Raw genomic sequence first — 21,133 nt, forward strand, 5'->3', positions numbered from 1 at the left:
AAGGATTTGTGTCCTCCATTCGCGGAACCGCTGCCTGGTCGCAGCCTTCGCAGCTGAGACGTCTCCAGGGCCTGGGCCTCCCCAAGATTTCTTGACACCTTCCCCCCCAGTACCTCCTTGCCCGGCCAGCTGCCTTGCCTGTGGACTTTCCTCCACCAGGGCGGGAATTCGGGGTAGCGCCTGTTTTTTGCTTGCCTGTGTCATTAATGAGCCACCCAGGGACTTTTTTTTCCGACGCCATGTGCACGTACAGGGCGGGGGGGGGGGGGGCGGTTGCTGGCCGGAAGGAAAGGGGACCGCAGGCCTCCGGCGCTGAAGTTCGACAGCCGTCCCCCATCCCCGCAGCGGGGGATTCCAACTCGGAATTGGAGCAGGGAAGCGACCCCAGTCCTAAACCCTCCGGAGCCTGGGGTCGGGAGCTCTGGGAGTGGCGCCGCGGCCCCCAGTGGCAGGCTAGGGAGAAGCCCGGAGTGAGCGTGAGCTCAGCTGGGACCCCGGCGCCGCCGGAGGGGCCGCGTTCGTCCCCTCGGGCGGGCGGCCACGCCGCAAACGCCTGGGAGTGTTTGACTTTGAGTCAGTTCCCCGTCGCGTGAAGGGTGCACACACGCGCACGGCCCGACACCGCCCGCAGCATGAGCCGGGACACTGTGCCCCCCGACCCGCGCCCGCCCGGGGCGCACTCCTGTGCGGCCGGCACAGCCCGGCGCCGCGTGACCGTCCCCTCCCCCCGAGGCCACCCCAGCACTCCCACCACACCTACGCCCCAGCCCCGCCCGGCGGTCAAGGTCCGTGGTGGCCTGGCGGGCGCCAGCCGCGTCGCCCCCACCCCGCCCAGCCTTCACCTTGCCGGAATTGGCTCACCGACGCGGGGTTGGGGGTTTGGAGCGCCTTTATTTTTTTTAACATTTTTCCAGCAGACCACATCCCCGCCCCCCGCTCGCGGTCCCCCGCCCCCCGCACATATACACTGCACACACACACACACACACACACACACACACACACACACACCCGGCGCGCACAGACACGCTCCCTCCCTCCGGCGCGCTCTACCCCTCGCTCGCCAGCCCGCCCGCCGCGCACGCACCCGGCCCCGGCTCCCCGCGCCCGGCGCCCTGCGCCCCGCCGCCGCCGAGCGAAGCCGGGCTGGGCTTGGAGCTGCTCATGGAGAAAGTGCCGGGCGAGATGGAGATTGAGCGCAGGGAGCGGAGCGAGGAGCTGTCCGAGGCGGAGAGGAAGGCGGTGCAGGCTACGTGGGCCCGGCTCTATGCCAACTGCGAGGACGTGGGGGTGGCCATCCTGGTGAGGTAGGTGTCACTCCGGCCCGGCCGAGGCCGGGGAAGGGAGGGCGGCAGCGGCTCCGGGCAGGGGCGGGTTCGGCCCGGGTCCGAGCTCCGGCGCCACCTCTCCAGCTGAAATTGGGGCCGGGCCTGCCCGGGTGCAGGCAGTGTGGGGCTCCTTGGGGTGGGTGAAGCCCTGGCTGAGCCGGTCCTGGCTCTGGGCGTGGGGCTAGGAACTAAGAGTCAGACGTAGAAGGAGGGCACCTCGGTCCCCCTCCTCTCCCGGGCCTCAGAACTCCTGGCTGGGCCAGGCATGCCTTCCCCACCAGCGACCCCAGCCACCCAACCCAGCTCCCACAGACACACATTTCCATTTGTGTGCTTCAGCTGGGGACTCCCCATTTTAGAGGCAGGAAGACTGAGCCTCAGCCAAGAAGAGGGGCAAACAGGAGCAGACCCCTCTCCAGCTCAGCCCCTTTCTGTGTTCAAAGGCTCTTGGAAGGACAGAGCAAAGAGCCAGAGAATAGAGGTCAGAAGTAGTAGGACGCTAGGGTCCGGCTTTCCCAGCTGGCCCCTTCCTGCCCCTAGGGGGTGGGCGGACAGGGAGCTCCCAGGTGAGGCACAGGGGAGTGGAGAAGTGAAGGGCCCCTAGGGTACCGTGCCTGCTGAGCTGAGGAGGGAAAGGAAGAAGCGTCAGGAGTCAGGACCCCACCCTGGAACCACCACTTGAGGAGGAAAGGCTGTGTGTCTTGGGCTCAGGGGTTACTCAGGTACCACAAGCCCCCAAAGTAACACTTATTTGCACACCACACACTGGTGGACACATACCGTTGCTCTATAGTTAATGTCCCCACCCCACACAAGCTAGTAACAGACTACAGCCACGGAACGATGCTCTCTTCCCACACATGCTGGTCCCTGCGGCCCCAGACCCACACTCACCCTCAACCCTCTGTCCGAGGCAGAGGGAAACGGCCAGATCTGGGACAGAGCAGGGCAGCCTTATTCTTTGGAGATGGGGTGAGCCCTTGTTTGTGGAAGGGAGAGTTGAAATGCATGCCTGTCTCCCAGTCCTGGCTCCTGGCTCTGGGTTCTCTGTCTCCCTGACTCTCTGCCTTTTGCCTCCCCCAAGCCTGGGACCTACCCAGCTCCATATCGATATGCCCTGATTCCAACTTGGAAACAAATTTTGGAGGAAGAACAGCAAGAGGCACTCTTGAGTTGGAGGAGAATTCCTGAGGAAGGCAGCTCTTTGGGCAGCCCCGAGACCCAGAAACATGGAGGGGGGGGGCGATGTGGGGAGGCTACGAGGGGGTTTCAGATCCCCCGAAGCCATCGGACATTCTGAGACACAGACCTACACGTGGGAGCACCCACACAAGCACTTGGTGGGTAGTGGGGTCCCAGATGTGCCAGACTGCAGCCCAGGAGGGCCGCTCTTCGCTGTGTGCGTCGGCACACGCGAGCCCACCAGGCCTTAGGATGCACCCCGGTGTGCACATGGGTCACCAAGAGGAAAGGAGGTGGAGTCCTTAGGGCCTTGGAGATTTGCTGTCCTGACACCCTGCCATTTGCCAGGGAGGACATGGAGGGGATGTGTCCAAGGTCCAGCTCCTGGGGTACCACCCAGCCTCCCCAGGGAATGGGGGTGCAGAGGAAGGAACTGAACACTACGGCCAGGGCTGTTTCTTGAGAGTCTGACATTCTGACAAGCTGTTTCTCTCGGTGCCCCTGCAGTTCTCCATTCCTGAATCTTAGGGAGGCTGGGTTTGGGTGGGTGGCAGGGTGGGGGGACATTTACCAATGTGCTCAGTGCTCAGTGAAGGTCCCCAATTAACCCGAGAAGTCCTGAGATAGCAGTTAGGTCTAGCCTGCTGGTCAGCCCAGGCCACACTCCACCTGACCCACCTCTGGGTTGATGGGAGCCCGGCGCTGGCTCAGCTCCTCCCTGCCAGACCCAGGCCCCACTAGCCTGCCCCTCCTGGGTCTCTTCCTGCTCCCTGCCCCCTGACCTGAGAGGCGGGGGAGGCTTGGTTAAGGGGAGGAAAGGGCAAGATCGATAAGCTTCTCGGGTGTCCCAAAGGCCCCTCCCCGGATCCCGTGCATCTCCGTTCTGTCACACACCCCCTCCCCCAATTTCACACATATCCACAGGGACAGGCCCCAGTGAGAGCCTGAGACACTAGTCCTCCAGCCCATTGCCTCGGGTCCTCCCTCCCCGCTGGACTAAAGCCAGCAGCACCCCCGTGCTCTACCTCCCCTCACCCAGGAGTTCGCAGCCAGGAAGGTGGTGGCGGTGGTGGAGAAGCTGTCTTCGGGTCCGAGCCAGACCCCACACCTGCACTCCAACTGAGAGGGAACACCCATGCTCTGGGAAGCCTCCCCTCCCGGTTGTAACTCTGCCGACTTCCCCTCCTCACACTCAGACGAGCCTATTTCAGGCTCTGCTGGAAGCCCAGATGCCTCTGGGAGCTGAGAAACTCCCCAGGCTGGCTGCTGAGGCTTCTCCCCGGCAGACAGCACAGGCCTGGACTGGGAGGGTCGAGAGAGTGCCTGCGGAGGGGCCAGGGATAGAGGCCAGGTTGAAGGAGCAGAGCCTGCGGCCCCCAGACTCCCCTGGTGCAGCAGTGGGGCTCCCTGGGACCGTCACTCCTCAGGGCCCTCACCTGGCCCCGGGGTGTTGGGGCAGGAGACTCACTGGGTCCCAGGCCCCTGTCTCCCTGGCATAGCAGTCTCTCTGAGGCAGGATGGGGTGGGTAGAGTCTCTTCTTCCTGTCCCTGCCACCCACCTTGCTGGGCAACCTGGGGCATCGATTCCTACAACAGAACGTGGGGATAAAAACAGTGCCAACCTCAGGAGGCTATTGCAGGATTAATGAGACAATCTAGTAAGTGCTCAGTAAGTCTTCCCTGTTAGCTCCTCATCAGTAAAATGAATATAATGCCTGCTTGGTGGTGGCAATTAAATGAAAGAACAGGTGGAGATGTTTTGCACATGGCAACGCACCAGGCTAACAGCGATCATTATTTTTATGGCAATGTGAAATGCCCAAAGCCTAAGATACTCATTTAAGTCCAGATTGGGTTCTTCACATTTGTCCTTCATGCAGTGCCTCTCCAGAAAAATCCACTGTATTTTCAGACTCATTGCCTCATTTATCCTCACGGGTGTATCTGTGAAGTATCGGGCGGGAGGAACTCCTCTCACACTTGTGCAGACAGGAGGTTGTAAAGTGGTTTGCCCAAGGTCACCCTTGGTCTCCACATGGACCGTGTCCTGGTCACTCCCCCCCGCCAGCAAGCAGCTTTGTCGCCTGAAGGGATGGCCCCAGCCAGATGCTCTTTCTGCATCTGTTCCAGCTCTCTGGCCAAAGGGCTGATTTGGCAGATTATCAGCTTTCTCTGATCACAAAAGGGGACACTTCAGAGTTGTGACACCACCGGACAAAACAGGTTGTCCCAAGACATTCCATACATGTTCAGAAGTTCTGATCAAGTCTCCGCGTGTACCTCCCCCAACGTCCAGCTCTGGCTGGGAGAGGGGAAGCAGAGGTCGTCAGCTTCATCCTGCAGACCACAGGGCCCTGGGCTGAGGTGATGGATCAGAGGGTGTGTGAGAGCCACAGGCCCTGCCCTTGGGTTGTGGGACCCAGTCCAACAGGCAGAAAGGGAAGAAGCCGTAGAAGGTGGCGGGAGAACCCCTAATGGCCTTAAGGGGAAAACAGTCACCCTGGGCCAGCCTGGGCACTTGGGGGAGGCCAGTCCAACGTGAGAAAGAGTGAGGAAGACATCCCACCCACGGTGTGGAAAGGCTGGCTGGCCCAAGGAGTGCTTTACCAGCAGCTGGAGGGGGCTGGAGGAAGGTGGCTGAGTTGGGACAGTTTGTAGGAAGCCTGGCATCCCAGGTTAAGGATTTTGACTTTGTCCGGTAGGCAATGGGGAGCCACTGAATGTTTTTGAGTACGGGAGTGACCTAACGATAGTGATATTTGTGGGGGGCGGGGATTAGACAATCTCAGGTAAACTGGAGAGGCAGGGAGAGAGCTAAAAAGACCTGGGGTCTGGGCACCTGGATGGCTCAGTTGGTTAAGCGACTGCCTTCGGCTCGGGTCATGATCCTGGAGTCCCGGGATCGAGTCCCACATTGGGCTCCCTGCTCAGCGGGGAGTCTGCTTCTCCCTCTGACCCTCCCCCCTCTCATGTGCTCTCTCTCTCATTCTCCCTCTCAAATAAATAAAATCTTTAAAAAAAAAAAAAAGACCTGGGGTCTGCCACAGGATGTGCCAAGGCTTCTTGGAGAAGCATGATGTGCAGAAGTAAAGTAATGACGGAACCACACCAGGAGGGTGAGACTGGTCCGTAGCTCTAATTAAATCAGCCAATCAGTATGTGCTACAGGCTGAGGAGGGAAGCAGGTCGTGAGGAGGGAACAGACGAGCTGGCAGGAGGACTAAGTCACATTTCTTCCCTCCGTACACTGGGTGACCTGAGCTAGGTCACTTGGGCTTTACTTTGTCTGCAAAGAGAGCTCTAACTTGATCACAATAAAGGCTGGCATTTCCTGAGCACCCTGCGTTCACACTGTGCTGAGGACTCCACCTGCGGTTTCTCAGTTCATCCTCATAGCAAGCCAGGAAAACGATGCCCATTGCATGGGTGAGGACACAGCCTCGGAAAAGTAAAGTCACTTGCCCAAGGTCACACTGGCCCGAGATCCCAGAACTAGAGCTCTTACCCTCTCTGCTGGAACTGGAGCCGGCCTTGAAGGGTGTGTCAGGTTTGGAAAGGAGGCCAGAGCAAGAAAGACAGAGGCTTGGGGGACAGAGCTGACAGTATGCAAGTCTGGCAGATGGAAATGGCCAGGACCTGGGGAGGGGGGTTGCTGCACATACACCAGCTCAGCCAGAGGGAGGGTCTGCATCTGAGGGACAGCTACACAGGGTGGTGAAAACACTTTCGGGTCCTGCCCCTCCTACCCCACACCTCCATCATCCTGGTCACCTCGGGCTGGGGCCACGGCATCCCCTACTTCAGCGCTCACCCCCCTCCTGCCAGGTTCTTTGTGAACTTCCCGTCGGCCAAGCAGTACTTCAGCCAGTTCAAGCACATGACCGAGCCCCTGGAGATGGAGAAGAGCCCCCAGCTGCGGAAACACGCCTGCCGGGTCATGGGGGCCCTCAACACCGTGGTGGAAAACCTGCACGACCCGGAGAAGGTATCCTCTGTGCTCGCCCTTGTGGGCAAAGCCCACGCCCTCAAGCATAAGGTGGAGCCCGTGTACTTCAAGGTACGTGGCTGGGTGGGCGTGGCCAGTGCACCACCCGCCCTGCTCTGCTCTGGGAGCTCCTGGGGCAACAGGGGGTGACCACTGGACAGCCCAGCCTCTTCGCCCAGCGTGGCTGTGACAGGGAGGGGCGGCAGGATCGGGTCTCGAAGGTGCCTGGCCCCCAAGCTGCCAGGCTGTCATGTCGTCAATGATCCCCTTGGCCAAACTCTGGATAGAAGGGGTGCTGGGGGTCCTGGGGGCTTGGGGGGTGCAGGGCACCCAGGCGTTTACTTTTCCCTCCTCCCTTTGCTCCCAGATCCTCTCTGGGGTGATTCTGGAGGTGATCGCTGAGGAATTTGCCAATGACTTCCCACCAGAGACGCAGAGAGCCTGGGCCAAGCTGCGTGGCCTCATCTACAGCCACGTGACCGCTGCCTACAAGGAAGTGGGCTGGGTACAGCAGGTCCCCAACGCTACCACGTGAGGAGGGGTGAGGGTGGGCCGGGCAGCCTCCCTGCCGTGTCCTCCCCTGCCCCCTGATCTCCCATCTCTCCTGGGCACGGGAGCTGACTGCTGAGGCAGGAACACTTCCTGGACACTGAGTCTGGGGTCTGACACCATTTAAGAACAGGCACGATGGGAAAGGGCTCGGCCCCTACTATGGGCTGCTCGGAGCAGTGAGCCCTGAACAAATTCTCCTTCTCTAGGACAAGAGAGCACTCAGAGGCCCCCAAGACCAAGGCCGCCCAGGGCAGCTCTAAAAGGTTCCTGGCGGGAAGGCTAGCTCATCGGGCCCAGAGGCAGCCTAGGCTAAGTCCAACCACTTCCTCCCTGGGTACCAATCACATGGGGCTCTGTTTTCAGCTCATGCTGACCAGTGCTCCATCCTGCCTCTGCCTCGATAGGGCCGGAGCCAGGAGAATCACAGGATGTGGGCACACAGACGCACGTGCCCAAGTCCACGAGGGGCCTGCGTGGGTATCACTACCACGTACACCGTCAGTGGTGTTCACTTCTAGGCTGACCCTGGAGGCCAGGTTCCCAGTTCTGGGGTGAGGGCCGGGGAGATGGGCTCGAGCAGGGTGGCCAGCCTCAGTGACTCCAGCTGACTCGGGGCAGGAGAGGAGGGCTGGCCCCTAGACACGGTGGCTGGGAACACTCCGGCCTGCCTGGGCCCCCAAGGGGCAGGCAGCTCTGGGAGCTCAATGGCGGGGCGGAGGCAGAGCTGGGGTAGGAAGGAGGGAGAGGAGCGTAGGCGGGAATGGGAAGCAGGGGTCAGCCAGCGGCCCAGGACACGCGTTGTAGAGAAACATTCCCAGCAGTTTCCCATGGAAAAGGCGCGTCTCCTCCCTGGGCTCCAAGCTGGCCCATGGAGCCTGCCTGGACCTCCTGCTCACAAGGCCTCCAGGCCCAGCTCTGGAGGAGGTCCCCTGGGGGCGACCTTGGGAGGCCAGGCCTCCTGACCTTCCTGCTGCTGACCACACCAGCCCCAGCTTGCTCCGGCTCCCTTCCCCCACGGCGACACCACCCCAGGAGAGTAGAAACCTCGGGAACTTCTGGCTACAGCCAGGCAGTGACTCCAGATGTGCACAGCTGGGCCCTGGCCCGCCCCAGATCCCCGGCGGGACAGGAAGCCCACAGAAGATCTTTACCTGCCAGAGGAGGGGCTGGTAGAGCCCGGAGAGCGGCCGGAAGCAGACAGAGGGGCCAGGGAGGGTCTGTGGGGGGAAGGGGCTTGCCCTCCCACGCCTCTCCCCAGGCCGGCTCAGCTCCGGCTGCCAGAGATGAGTTTGTTTACAGCCAGGAGACAAGACTTCCTGCTTCTAGAGAAAAGGGCTTTTTTACAGGGGCCTAGAGGAACTGGAGAGGGAGAAGAGAGCTGGCCAGCGTGAGTCCCAGTGAATCAGAAACACATGGACGGCGTTTCCCGACATGAAGCCCTGTCCCCTCCCCTGTCTTGCCCCAGCTGGACCCGTGGGACTTACATCTCACCAAATCCCAAACATTAAGAAACCACCAGAATCTCAGTCTGCCCATTTCTGCCCCCCGTGGAGTGAATAGATGGGGCTATTGTGGGGACCGGCTGGAGCCCTGCATCCATCTGGGCCTGGGCACCTCGAATTCGGGTCTCCCCCCGCACCCACCAGCCATGAAGTCATGGGGATTGTCCCCTCGTCCCTTTGCACTTTCACCCCCCTACCCCGGTCTCCTGAGGGCACGGGTATGGGCCCCGAGAAGGCGTGTCTCCCTGGGCGTGGGGCCTACAGACCCAACCTACTGCCAAGGTCCAAATGGGTTCAGATGGTGGGAGGAAGTTACAGAGCAGAGTTCTAGAAGGCCTCGGTCCAGCTTCTCTTATCAGGGAAGCAGGGGTGGGCCAGATGCCACTGTTTATTGAACTGTCTCTGCTTAAGGGTCTGTGTGCATTTTTGTGTAGGGGTGGGGGGGTCAGGAGGTTGGGGGGCATGGTGATGAGTGCAAAGGGGCTGCATGTGCAGAGAATGGCTATGGGTCGCCAGAAGGGTTCCCAGACAGGCCAACCAGAGAGGACACGTGTCTCAGAATTAATAGGAGAAGAGCAGATTTTGAAAGGTTCTTTGTAGTTTGTGAAATGTGTTCACACAGTTGGTGTTCCTCCATTCTCATAGAGGTAAGCACGGCAGACGTAATTCACATGTTGGAGAGAAAGATCTGGGGTTCAGGTGGGCCGCCTGATTTGTCTGAGGTCACACAGCAAGTTCCTGGCCACAGGGGGCTAGAACTTGGGTCTGGTGGGTTGCTTCTGGTTGCAGCGGGCTGGGTCTCCCGGCAGATCGTGTTCTGCTTTGCTGTTGTCCCCTGGTCCCGTTGTTCCCTGGCCCCACTCCACGTCCCTTGTAACCTCTTATCTCCATCTCCTATCTCATCCACAGCCCACCGGCCACGCTGCCCTCTTCGGGGCCGTAGGACCCCCTCTCTCCTCCCCCTCCCAGGCAGCACCTTGAGCAGAAGGCCGAGTTCTGAAGACCCTCCTTGACCCTCCATTTCTGGGTGCCAAGGAAGCTGGAGGAATCCCTGACTCATCTTCCTGGAAAGAGGCAGCCTCTGTTGTGGCCACAGTCCCCACTGGAGCCGCCGGGAGGTGGCGCTGGCTGCGGGGATGCTGACCCCAGCTCAGCGGCCTGTGGGGGTGGGGGATGCTTCCTCCTTGAAGAGCTGGGCCCACTCTTCTTAGCTTTTCTACTCTCTGTCAGAGACCTAGCTGAGCAGCTGACAGGGGTCCGGGGCAGGTCTGAGTCTCTCCGGGAATAAGGCAGCCCCGTTTCTATCTGCCCGACCAGCATGCAGGTCCCCACATCACCTATCTAGAGCATCACGCACACTCATCTACCATATATACAGATATATTCTATATACAATCTCTCTATAAAAAAAAAAATATATATATATATATATATACACATACATATCTATACTGTGTATCTACGGGGCCCAGAGGCACATGTGAAGCCTTGGTTTTGCCCATCTGCGTGTGGGGCACGGAGGGGCCCTGGTCATGCTTCTGGGCAGAGGACAGCGTGTTCTGGCAGAGACGGGGGTCCCATCTCAGCACAGAGAGAATCTACACCTGTGGGCAGGGTGGGGGTGACCCAAGGGCCTGGGTGGGCAGGGTGGGGGTGACCCAGCTGGCCAGCAGAGTCCAGCCCTTTCTCCAACCAGCTCCGCACATTCCTGCTTTCCACTTCTAGGTAAAAAGGATTTGGCTTTCCCCCTCTCCCCCCGCCCCAGAAAGGATGTGGCTCCCTGACTTGCTCCAGCATGGGCAAGGGCAGACCGAGGGGCCGGCAGTGTGGGACATGGAGGACTGCACCGGGGGAGGGGCCCTGGTGCAGAAACCTCGAATGCCAGCCCCATCTGCCTTTGCTGCTAGGAGCCCAGCGGGAGTGGGGCTCCACGCTGCTGTCAGCGATGACAGGCCAGATGCCTCCGTCCCATCCTGCAGCCCTGCGGGCCGAGGGCCTTCCCTCCCCGCCCCCCGGCTGCTGGCTGCCAGTTGGACCCGTCCACCCATCGGGGTCAGAGTTGCTGGGGAACCCCCCGCCCCCCGTGTGTGCCCCTTGGTCACGTGTGCCATCCGCAAGGATGTCTGGCTACTGTGGCTTCTGTGCCGTGTCCCCTCCTGTCCCATGCTCATGTAGCCATGCGTGTAACTGCCTGTCCTTTTGTAGTTTCTGATGTTTGTAACCAGACCCAGCCGTGTCATTAAACAGACTCCCTCTTCCCGCGTCTGCGCCGCTCATTCTGTCTTTTCCTGCCCACTGCCACTCGCCTCTGCCTCTGCTCCTTAGCTCGGGGCTCAGGCCTTTTCTTGAGAGCCACCCAAGGGCCCCTGCCCCTGTGCCTCAGCCTTGGCTCCGCGGAGTTGGGGCTCACACACGCCCCGAACCGTGTAATCAGAAGCACGGGCTGGAGGGGCGCCTGGGTGGCTCAGTTGGTTAAGCGACTGCCTTTGGCTCAGGTCATGATCCTGGAGTCCCGGGATCGAGTCCCGCATCGGGCTCCCAGCCCAGCAGTGAGTCGGCTTCTCCCTCGGACCCTCCCCCCTCTCATGCTCTCTCTCTCTATCTCATTCTCTCTCTCAAATAAATAAATAAAGTCTTTAAAAAAAAAAAAAGAGAAGCACGGGCTGGAGACTGGAAGCGGGGCTGTGGAGGGCCAGGAAGGGTGTCCGTGCTTGTTTTTAAAAAGTCGAGGGGCTTTTAATCTTTTGTTCTGGAAATCTCCACCCTGAGGAGGATAGGGTAAGTGGGGGAGGAATCAGGGAGAGATGTTCAGGAAAAGGGGCCCTGCTGGTCTGATGCTCCAGGGAGAGAGCCAAGGATTGGGCCCCCACCTGCCCAATGCACTGTGCATCCCACCCAGGGTGGGGGGCGGGGAGCGAAGTTCCCGGAAGTGCCGGCCGAGGGTGTTTGAGAAAGGAAGTCTGCTTATACCATCTGAAACCTCTAGCACCTTCCCTGAGCTCTCAGCTCCCAGACCCCCTTCCCAAGCCCTGGATCCCGCACCCCACAGCCTCAGGCCGGCCTGTCCCGCCCCACGCATGATGGAGGCAACCGCCAGAGCATCCACTCCCCAAGGAGGGACCAGGAGGTCACCCCCCCAGGTGGGCTGCAAGAGAAGCAGGAAGCATCCCCCAGCCGCCTTTGGGAGGGCTCCTGGCTGCCTGGGAAGATTCAGCTGATGTTCAGGAAGAGTCTTGTCTCCCAGACCGTGAACTCCTCGAATGCAGGCTACACCTTCATCTTCTGGGCCTGGCACAGCAGAGGTGCTCACCAGAAGTCCAAAGAATGAATGAATACCACTCATAGAAAGCAAGACCAGTGCATGGGGCCAAGCGTGAGCTGCGTGAATGAGGCGTAAGTGTGGGGCGGAGAGCGCAGCAATGGGCAAGGCCTTTCCAGGGAGGTGGTGCTGCAGGGCAGGCTGCTGCACTCTGGGGCCCGACTGCCTCCCAATGCTGTGTGACTCAGGGCAAGTCACTTAGCCTTTCTGAGCTGCGTGGTCACCTCTAATTTAAAATAGGAGTGAAAAATAAAATAAAATAATAAAATAGAAGTGCACAAGACAGGTACCTGGAGGAGGAGGCTGTAAGCCAACCACAGTACTGGGGATGTGGGCATGCTCAGGACAGGGTGACTTGACTATCAGACCATCGGAAGCAGCAAATGGAAGGAGGAGAGAGGGTGGGCTGGCCAAGACCAGTCTTGAGAGGGGGGAAGGCAGTGAATAAAGGAGGGAAATCGCAGGAAGCAGGGCAAAGGACAGGGAGATGGAAGCAGGCGGGGGCGGGGGGGGCTGCCCCCATCCTGGGCTTGATGGCCCCTGGTGAGCTCAGGCTGAGCCGGTGCCAGAGGGCTGGGGGCTGTAGGAGCTGTGAGAGGAAAGGGGGCATCTGTGCGTGGGGTGGGGAAGAGCCTCTGGGAAGAAAGACACCCCTCCTTCACTTCAGCTGGCATAAGTGGGAAGGAGCCTCTGAACGGAGCAAAATTGGAATCATTCAGGAATGTAGCCCTTGGGGAAGTTTATCTCCTCTCCCCACCCCCTTGACAGGGGACACGGGCAATTAGCGACTCCCCCTAGACCTGGGCTAGAGATGCTGCTGGGTAGGGGTGGGGTGGGGGGAGGGACAAGTCCAACCATGGCCAGCTGGGCAGGGCCCAGGTGTCCCCAGTAGGCTGTCCCCTGGTAGGGGAGCCAGGTCCGGGCTTTTGTGCTCTACACTCAGGGATAGCCTTGTCGCTTAAGAGCTAAGCAACTGGGCCCGCTCCCCCTGGCTTGCTTGGGCTGTGAGTGATGGGGTATTAGGAAGGGGGGGTGCCCAGGCTGCAGCTCCTTCCCCACCAAGCGGTCCTGGCCACGTAGCCCCACAGCGCCCCCTGCTGGCTGCTGGGCAGGACCCTCACCGGGAGGCCGCGACCTTCCCTTCCTCCTTCCCTTACCTGTGGGCCCACTTTCCTCCCTCGCTTTAAAAGACGTATCCTGAGGCACAAAGGAAAAATGTGAACCCCCACACCTATTTATGAAGATATCCTCCCATACCCTGAACCAGGTGGAAAAAGTTAATGAATGCTCTATTAAAAAACAGACGAGAGATAAAGCACCACGGGTGCCCAGACTGTTGGCTCTACTTTGTCAACACCTACAAGCTCACTCATTTCTGGTGGCTCCGAGTGTCCCTCAGCTTGTGGCCACACGGCCTTCTGTGTGTCGGCCTAAACCCAAGATGATCTCATCTTGAGATCTTTAACATCTGCAAAGGCCGTTTCTCCCTAAGGCGGGTTCCCTGGGTACATGAATCTGGAGGCCTCCACTTAGCCTGCTACACCCGTAAGGAGAGGAAAGAGCAAAGGAACAAGCAGGGAGCCACTGCTCCTCCTCCTATAAGCCAGACACTTGCAGGGCCCTGCAGGTCTGGCCAGGCCCTGCTCCAGGAATTGTCCATCCTGGGGGGGAAGAAGAACTTGGTAATGAAGGTGTGAACAGTGGGGTAATTTCAGAGCAGTGAGGACAGCGTCTTGGGGGCAGGAGGGAGCTCCTCTAGAAAGACCTCACCTATTTTCCACCAACACCCTCGGAAATGCACCTCATAACCCCATTTTATGACCCATTTTATAACTGGGTGCAGTTAACAACTTGCCCACAGTCACAGGGCAAAGCAGGAAGCCCAGGCTGACCCCAAAGTCTGAGCACTGCCCCCCCACCCCAACTCCCATCATTAGCAGAGAGATGCAGAGTGAAGCACCCAGAGCAGAAAAAAAAAAAAAAAAAAAAAAAAAAACCATCACCAGGCCAGTGGCCTGGCCTCCTAGCCACTCTCCTGCTTTCATAGTCTGTCTCTACCCAGCACCGGGCAATGCTTTCTCCAATCTTCTCAGCCCCAGTGCAGACCTTCCAATGGCTGCCGGGTCCCAGATAGCCCTCTGGGGTCTAGAAGGCCCTATAAAAGGAGCAGCTGATAACAGGGGAGGTTGATGAAGTCAAGAAGGGATCTGGGATCTGAGACTGTTGGGAGAGGTGGGACAGCCCCACAGAGCTTCAGAGAGACAGTGTGTCCACAGACCTAATGTTCTGTTTCTCATTCCTGAACCAAGATCTGGGCTGATGGTGGGGGCCCAGGTGTTCCAAGCTTGGGAGGAGCAGCGGGACCCAGACTATGCATTTACTTCTACATCCCCTTGGGTCATGGAAAAGACTTTGGGCCTGAGGGAGCAAAGCTCCTCCGAAGAGCTTTTGTGGGGCACCTGGGTGTCTCAGTCGGTTAAGTGTCTGCCTTTGGTTCAGGCCGTGATCCCAGGGTCCTGGGACTGAGCCCCGAGTCAGGCTCCCTGCTAGGTGGGGAGTCTGCTTCTCCCTCTCCTTCTGCCTCTCGCTCGTGCTCTCTCCCACATAAATAAACAAAATCTTAAAAAGAAAAGAAAAGAAAAGAAAAACAACAGCTTTTGCATTTCTCAAAACAGAGGGAGGGGCCACCATTTCAGACTGGCATCAGGAGACTTGCTGGGGGCGCCTGGGTGGCTCAGTCGTTGAGCGTCTGCCTTCGACTCAGGTCATGATCCTAGAGTCCGGGGATCGAGCCCCGCATCGGGCTCCTTGTTCTGCGGGAAGCCTGCTTCTCCCTCTCCCACTCCCCCTGCTTGTGTTCCCTCTCTCTCTGTGTGTCTCTCTGTCAAATAAATAAATAAAATCCTTTAAAAAAAAGATTTTATTTATTTATTTGAGAGACAGAGAGAGAGAGAGAACAAGGGGGGAGGGAGGGAGGGAGGGAGAGGGAGAAGCAGGCTTCCCGCTGAGCAGGGAGCCCGATGCGGGGCTCGATCCCCGGACTCTAGGATCACGACCTGAGCCAAAGGCAGACGCTTAACGACTGAGCCACCCAGGCCCCCAATAAATAAAATCTTAAAAAAAAAAAAAAAAAGAAATTCAAACATATACATACAGAAAGCATTTGGAGAATGCCTGGTGTTCATGGGGCATCTTGAAACAATTTATGCAAATGGAGTCCTAAGAAATGATGGCGGACACATATATGGCATATCTCCTCTGCTCACATACACACTCCATTGTCCCATTGGTTCGCTTACAAAACACAAGCGCAAAGATAAAAGTATTAGACAAATAGACAGCAGAGCATTAAATCTAGTACAGAGCCCTTCTGGGGCGCCTGGCTGGCTCTGTTGGTCGAACACGCAACTCTTGGTCTCAGGGTTGTAAGTTCAAGTCCCACGCTGGGTGTAGAGATGACTTAAAAATTAAAAAATAAAATAAACAAAATAAAAAGAGCCCTTCTGAGCACAGGGCTCTGTGCTGCGGTCCAGGTCACGTGCCCATGAAGCTGGCCCTGCCTCGGGACAACAGCCTCTGGACAATAGCCACTGGGGGACTGAACCTACCAATGAGCTTGGAAGTGGATCGTCCCCTAGCCAGGCTTGAGATGCCCACAGGCCCCGCTAACACTTCGATGATAGCCTCACAAGATACCCTGAGCCAAAGAACCCAGCTGAGCCACACCTGGGCTCCTGAGCCACAGAACTGTGAGATAATAGTGCGTGTTGTTTTAAGCAGCTAAGGTTGGGGGGACTTGCTAGGACAGCTGATGTCTTTCTGTAAAGCAGAGATTTCCTTCCCCCAAAGTAGGGCTATTTGGGTACTTTGAAACACTGTTCCTACTGAAAAGATAGATGGATAGATGCTTGAGATTTTCCCTTTATTCACTTTTTTTTTTTTTTAAAGTCATCTCTACACCCAGCGTGGTGCTTGAACTCACAACCCCGAGACCAAGAATCACACGTTCTACAGACTGAGCCAGACAGGCACTCCACCACCAGTTTTCAAAGTAAGATATTGGTTTAATAAATGCCCCACTGGGGGGGTCCCAAGAGTTTCTCTGATTTCTTCTCTTTAAGTTTCTTAGGAACACACAACTTTTCACGATTCATGTGTATTTCAATCATCTACGATCGTTTTTCTTTTCTTTTTAAAGATTTACTTATTTATTTGAGAGAGAGAGAGAGAGCATGAGCCGAGGAAGGGGCAGAGAGAGAGGGAGAGAGAATCTCAAGCAGACTCCCCACTAAGCTTGGAGTCAGACTCGGGGCTCAATCCCACGACCCCAAGATCATGACCTTAGCCAAAATCAAGAGTCGGATGCCCAACCACCCAGGCACCCCTACAATCATTTTTCTGCCTGATGCTCAGATTGTTTCAGTCTGGCCAGTGGGAGTCCCTTGCAGCTGGTTCCTGGGTCCTTCTTGCATGATGCCATTAATCTTTAAAGGCTTCCTTGCTCTCTGCCACAAACAAGATGTCTCAGGCTCCGCAGGCACTTTCTCTGCCCCAGACCCTGAGCCCGCCGTTTCTCAGGGGAGCGCTGGTTCCTTTGGTGGTGCCTTCTATTTAGACACTGAGATCCGGACGCTAGGCGTCATCATAGCTATAATTTGCCTTTCCCCCCAGTTATTCGTGGGCTTGGGCATCGGGTATATTCAGTGACAATTTCACTTATTCTTTGAATTATCTGTTCTTATTCTTTATCCAATATTCCTCTTATGTTGTAATTTTTTAAAAGATTTTATTTTTAGGGCCGCCTGGTGGCTCAGTCAGTTAAGCATCTGCCTTTGGCTCAGGTCATGATCCCAGGGTCCTCAGATCTTAAAAAAAATTTTTATTTTTAAGTAATCTCTACACCCAATATGCGGCTCGAACTCATAACCTGAGATCAAGAGTCGCACGTTCCCCTGACTGAGGCAGCCAGGTGTCCCCTCTTATTTTGTAATTTTAAAATTGATGTGTAGGACCTCTTTTTTAGTTTCTAGATATTGATCCTTTATCAATTAAAACCATCGGAAGTGCTTTCTCCCATTGCGTGGCTTCTCACTTTATCAAGGGCATCTGTTATGGTACAGAAGTCTACAGCTTTTATGTCATCAGATCCGTCAATCTGTTTGTTTATGGCTTCTGAGTGGAGCTTCTAAGGTGGAGTGTCTTCCTAGGGAGGCCTCAGCTCCTCAAGGTTAGCTAAATTGCCTAATGTAAGTCATCAAACAGCTAGTTAGTGGGGTATACTGGGGTATTTGCCACCAAAGCCGGTGTCGCCCCACCCCAGGGCCCTCCCAGGGTGACTGCGGCCTCCAAGGTGAGGGAGGGAAGTTGCAGCAGTGATCTGGGGTCTGCAGGAAGAGCCCAGCCAGGATATGGAAGGTAATGTGGGCTCCGGAATAACATTCAAAGTCCGTTCCCAAAGGTCAGTGAGAATGACCAAGTCTGGGATAAGACTAGGATGCCTCAGAGGAGGGCTGATAAAGGATTGAGAACAGCACGTGCAAGGAGCAGACTGCTGGGAGAGAGGCAGAGATTTCAAGGTCACCATGGGGGAGGGGACAGCACCGGGAAGAGACAGAGCTGAGAAGCATCTCGGGGCCCCAAGAGTCTGACCACATCCGCCTCTGGACACTGGACGCCCCAGCGTTTCACCTGGGTGGCAGGCAGCTCTTAGAGTACCTGGGGTCTTGTAGCTCACAAGCACCCGAATAAAGAGAGGGTCACTGGTGCCCCTTCCTGGGCATGACCTTCTGAAAGGAGGGCAGGATGGCAGAGAGAAGTTACATAGGCTTTTGCATCCTACTAATGCCGATAAGCCCTCTGAAGAGCGAGCCTGTGGCCTTAATGCCTGTCATATTTAGGTGGGGCTGCCAGGTTTTCTGGTGAGAAAGCAGGTGGAGGGAGCAAAGATGAATCCTGTCTTCCCCAGGTTCCCTAGACCAGGTGGGGTTCCTTGGTGCAGCACGCCTTATCGCCACTAGGTGGCGACTTTGCACCATCAATACTAACTGCCAGGGCCCAGCGAGATATTGGCTCCCTTCTCTGAAAAAATCCCTCAACTTCACCCGGCCCCAAGCTCTCTTTCTTGACTTTGCCCCCCTAGAGCCCGTGGGTAGGGAGAGAAGCCCAGAACATAAATGGAGAGGACATCTGAGGTCCTGGGTCAGCCAAATTCTGGGTAGAGGGGATGCCTTTCCTTTTTCTTTTTTTTTAAGATTTTATTTATTTATTTGAGAGAGAGAGAATGAGAGAGAGCGAGCATGAGAGGGAAGAGGGTCAGAGGGAGAAGCAGACTCCCTGCTGAGCAGGGAGCCCGATGCGGGACTCGATCCCGGGACTCCAGGATCATGGCCTGAGCCGAAGGCAGTCGCTCAACCAACTGAGCCACCCAGGCGCCCGAGGGGATGCCTTTCTGATCCTCTTCTCCGCTCAGGTCCTCCGGCCTCTTTCCCCATCCCTTTGACCTGGACCTTTGCAATAGCCTCTTCACTAGCCTTGCTACCTTTGCCAAGCCTGTCTGTCCTAAGCACAGCCAGCATGACCCTTCTGAAATACGGGTATGGTCCAGGGTGGCTGGAAAGAACACGGGCCTTGGTACCGTACACAGCTCGGCTCTCTACCAGCTGCGTGGCCCTGGGCACAGCCCTAAACCTCTCCGAACCTTGACAAGAAAGTCAGCATCCGGTGCCCCTTCCTGGGCATAACCTTCTGAAAGGAGGTCAGGATGGCAGAGAGAAGTTAGAGCCTCATTATGCGTTCTACATTTCTTTGAATCTCAGCTAACAAAGAGACCCCTAGTATTTTACTCTCCTGGACAAACACAGGGACATCCTTCAAAGGTGTATCATCAGAACCTTTCTGAGTTCGCCAACTTATGACTTCAGGCTCCCCTTGCCCCTTTTTTCTGGGGGTCACAATGTCTCACCTTCTTGATCTGAATGTCATGAGGGGGGTCTCAGGATTGCTCAGACATGAAAGAAAGCCTATATTATTCTCATGTGTCGGGGAGCTGGTGGCTGTTTGCTCCCTTCCCCAGCCTTCCCACAAAGCAGTGCTTACAAGGGACAAAGTGTTCTCATTTTAAAACTCTGAGTGTGTGGTCTTTATTCCACAAAGCCTGTTTCCTCATCTATAACGCTTGGTTTGCCTACCCTGCAGGATTGCTGTCAAGATTAAAAATGTAACCATGTCTATGAAAGCAGTTTTCAAAGAGTAAAATATTAGATGCAATGTTCCAATTTAAAACTCCCCACTGCTTACAGAAAAATAAAAGCACCTCTCCTGACCTAGCAGAGCCTCCAGCATACACCTCCTGCCTCCCCACACTTGTTGCCCGTCAGCCACCCGGCGTGTCCTGGGACGCAGCCAAGCCAGGGGCCAGAACCTCCCCAGCTATAACCAGGGGTCCCTCACTCCCGTGTCTTTGTTCTTGCTCTTCCCACCGGCAATTCTTTTCCTCATCCTTCCCTGTCAAGGTCCTCCTGACACCCTTAGGCTAATTTTGTTTAAAGATTTTATCCATTTATTTGCGAGAGAGAGAGAGAGAGAGCACGAGCAGGGGGAGGGGCAGAAGGCAGAGGGAGAAGCAGACTCCCCGCTGAGCAGGGAGCCCGATGTGGGGCTCGATCCCAGGACCCTGGGATCATGACCTGAGCCGAAGGCAGACGCTTCACCCGACGGAGCCCCCCAGGCGCCCCCCCTTTAGGTTAATTTTAGAAAAAGTTTCGACTGTGTTTTCTGTAAGCGATAAAAGTAACACACGCACACGGTATGAAATGAAAAGCAAGCGTCTGTCCCTCCTCTCCACTACCCCCCACGCAGGGTCAGCCCACGCATGCCCTTCCAGAATGTGTTTGTGGATCTACCAGCAAATACACGGACGTTCTCTTTAAACGTAGGTAAATGGAGTTACGTTAAACACGCACCTTGCTGTTTTTCACTTCATGTATCCTGGATGTATTCCTCATCAGCACACAGAGTTGCCTAACTGCTTTTAACAGCTGTGTAACATGACCACAAACTATACCCCTGGTCTATTCGACGCCCTTCCGCCCTCTGGCTGCACAGGCGTCTGGAGTTGCAGCCAAGGCTCCGCTCAGCGTCCCTGCACCTACATCGCTGGGCAGGGTGCTCTGTTTCTAGGGGACAAATCCCTGACGGTTATCAGCACCATGAGTCCCTCTCCTCCTGGGGGCTCCTATGGTTTTCCTGGCGTTCCTGGGCTGACCCCATGGCTCAGGTATCTGGAGCGTTTGCTAGAGTCTAAAGTCAGATTGTGACTTGCCTCAAACCCCAGCTTCTCCACTGCATCTCCCTCTGCCTCAGTCTTCTCATCCCTAAAATGGAGAGGATCACAGTGGTACTATTTCTGAGTTGTCCCAAGAGTTGAGATAACACAGTACAGCCCTTCGATCAGGCTGCCCTCATCCTTCCCCTTACAGCCCCTGTGTATTTCCACCTCAGTGCTACCGAGCCCCAGCTCTTTGCACACAGGCCCTGGTCTTGTTCCCCTCTGTGCCCACAGCCCCCAGGCATGTGGTGCGTGCACAGTAATCCGCCCTTGCATTTGCTACTGGGGAGCAACCCTCCAGCCTTGGCCCTTTCCCCACCCCCAAGGCCTGGGGGATGGGGACGAGGAGGGATGCCTTCCTCTGGATAATCCCCAGCGGTCAGGAGCCCCTCCTCCTCTTTTCACTTCTTAACCTCCCCCCTCCCCCATCCCACTTAGGAGCTCTGTAAGGGACCAGGGTCTTGGCTGTCCCCTGAGACCCACAGGACTGCCCGATTCTGGTCCCACACGTCCAGACCCCCTCCCCCGCCAGCAGAGCCTCCCTTCAAACTCTGCTCCTCCCGGCAAAGCTGGTAGGGCAAGATAAGCGCCTTCAGGGCTGAGAAAGGGGCCTGCAGACCTTGGAGTTCCTCCCAGCTCCCCTGACCACAGTTTTGTCTAGGCCTAAGGAAGAGGCTAGGCCAAGTCCTCTCCCTGCTAAGGAGGAAGAAGGGTCCACCTGGGGAGACAGACTCGGGCCAAGGGGCCAGGAGGGCAGAAGGACAGAGCAGCCCAGGGCTCGCAGGGGCTCGCGGGCGCACCACACCCGGCACCCACCCAGCCCACACCCCACCCTGGAGGGAATCGGGAGGGTCCTGTCAATGCCTTTAGGAGGGGGGGAGGCTCACCAATTTTGGCCCCGCCCACAGGGCTGTTGCAGGTGGGACCCCACAAGTATGG

At 56.9% G+C, this 21,133-nt stretch overlaps 1 protein-coding gene across 1 annotated transcript; it reads left to right on the plus strand.

The window, feature by feature from the left end:
• The first annotated feature begins 889 nt into the window (after window positions 1-889).
• On the plus strand, window positions 890-10,814 carry CYGB (cytoglobin). The gene is made up of 4 exons (XM_025859954.2): window positions 890-1,307; window positions 6,336-6,567; window positions 6,863-7,026; window positions 9,459-10,814. The coding sequence occupies exons 1-4, from the start codon at window positions 1,165-1,167 to the stop codon at window positions 9,490-9,492; spliced, it is 573 nt and encodes a 190-aa protein (XP_025715739.1). The 5' UTR covers window positions 890-1,164; the 3' UTR covers window positions 9,493-10,814.
• The last annotated feature ends 10,319 nt before the right edge of the window (window positions 10,815-21,133 follow it).

The sequence above is a fragment of the Callorhinus ursinus genome, unplaced genomic scaffold (assembly GCF_003265705.2).
Source record: "Callorhinus ursinus isolate GAN/ISIS: 27379988/994484 unplaced genomic scaffold, GSC_fseal_2.0 scaffold68, whole genome shotgun sequence".
NCBI lineage: Eukaryota > Metazoa > Chordata > Mammalia > Carnivora > Otariidae > Callorhinus > Callorhinus ursinus.

Coding starts and splice junctions, on each gene's coding strand:
- CYGB (XM_025859954.2), top strand. CDS start 1,165: ATGGAGAAAGTGCCGGGCGAGATGGAGATTGAGCGCAGGGAGCGGAGC. Junction 1,308..6,335: donor GGGGTGGCCATCCTGGTGAG/GTAGGTGTCACT, acceptor CCCTCCTGCCAG/GTTCTTTGTGAACTTCCCGT. Junction 7,027..9,458: donor CAGGTCCCCAACGCTACCAC/GTGAGGAGGGGT, acceptor TCTCATCCACAG/CCCACCGGCCACGCTGCCCT.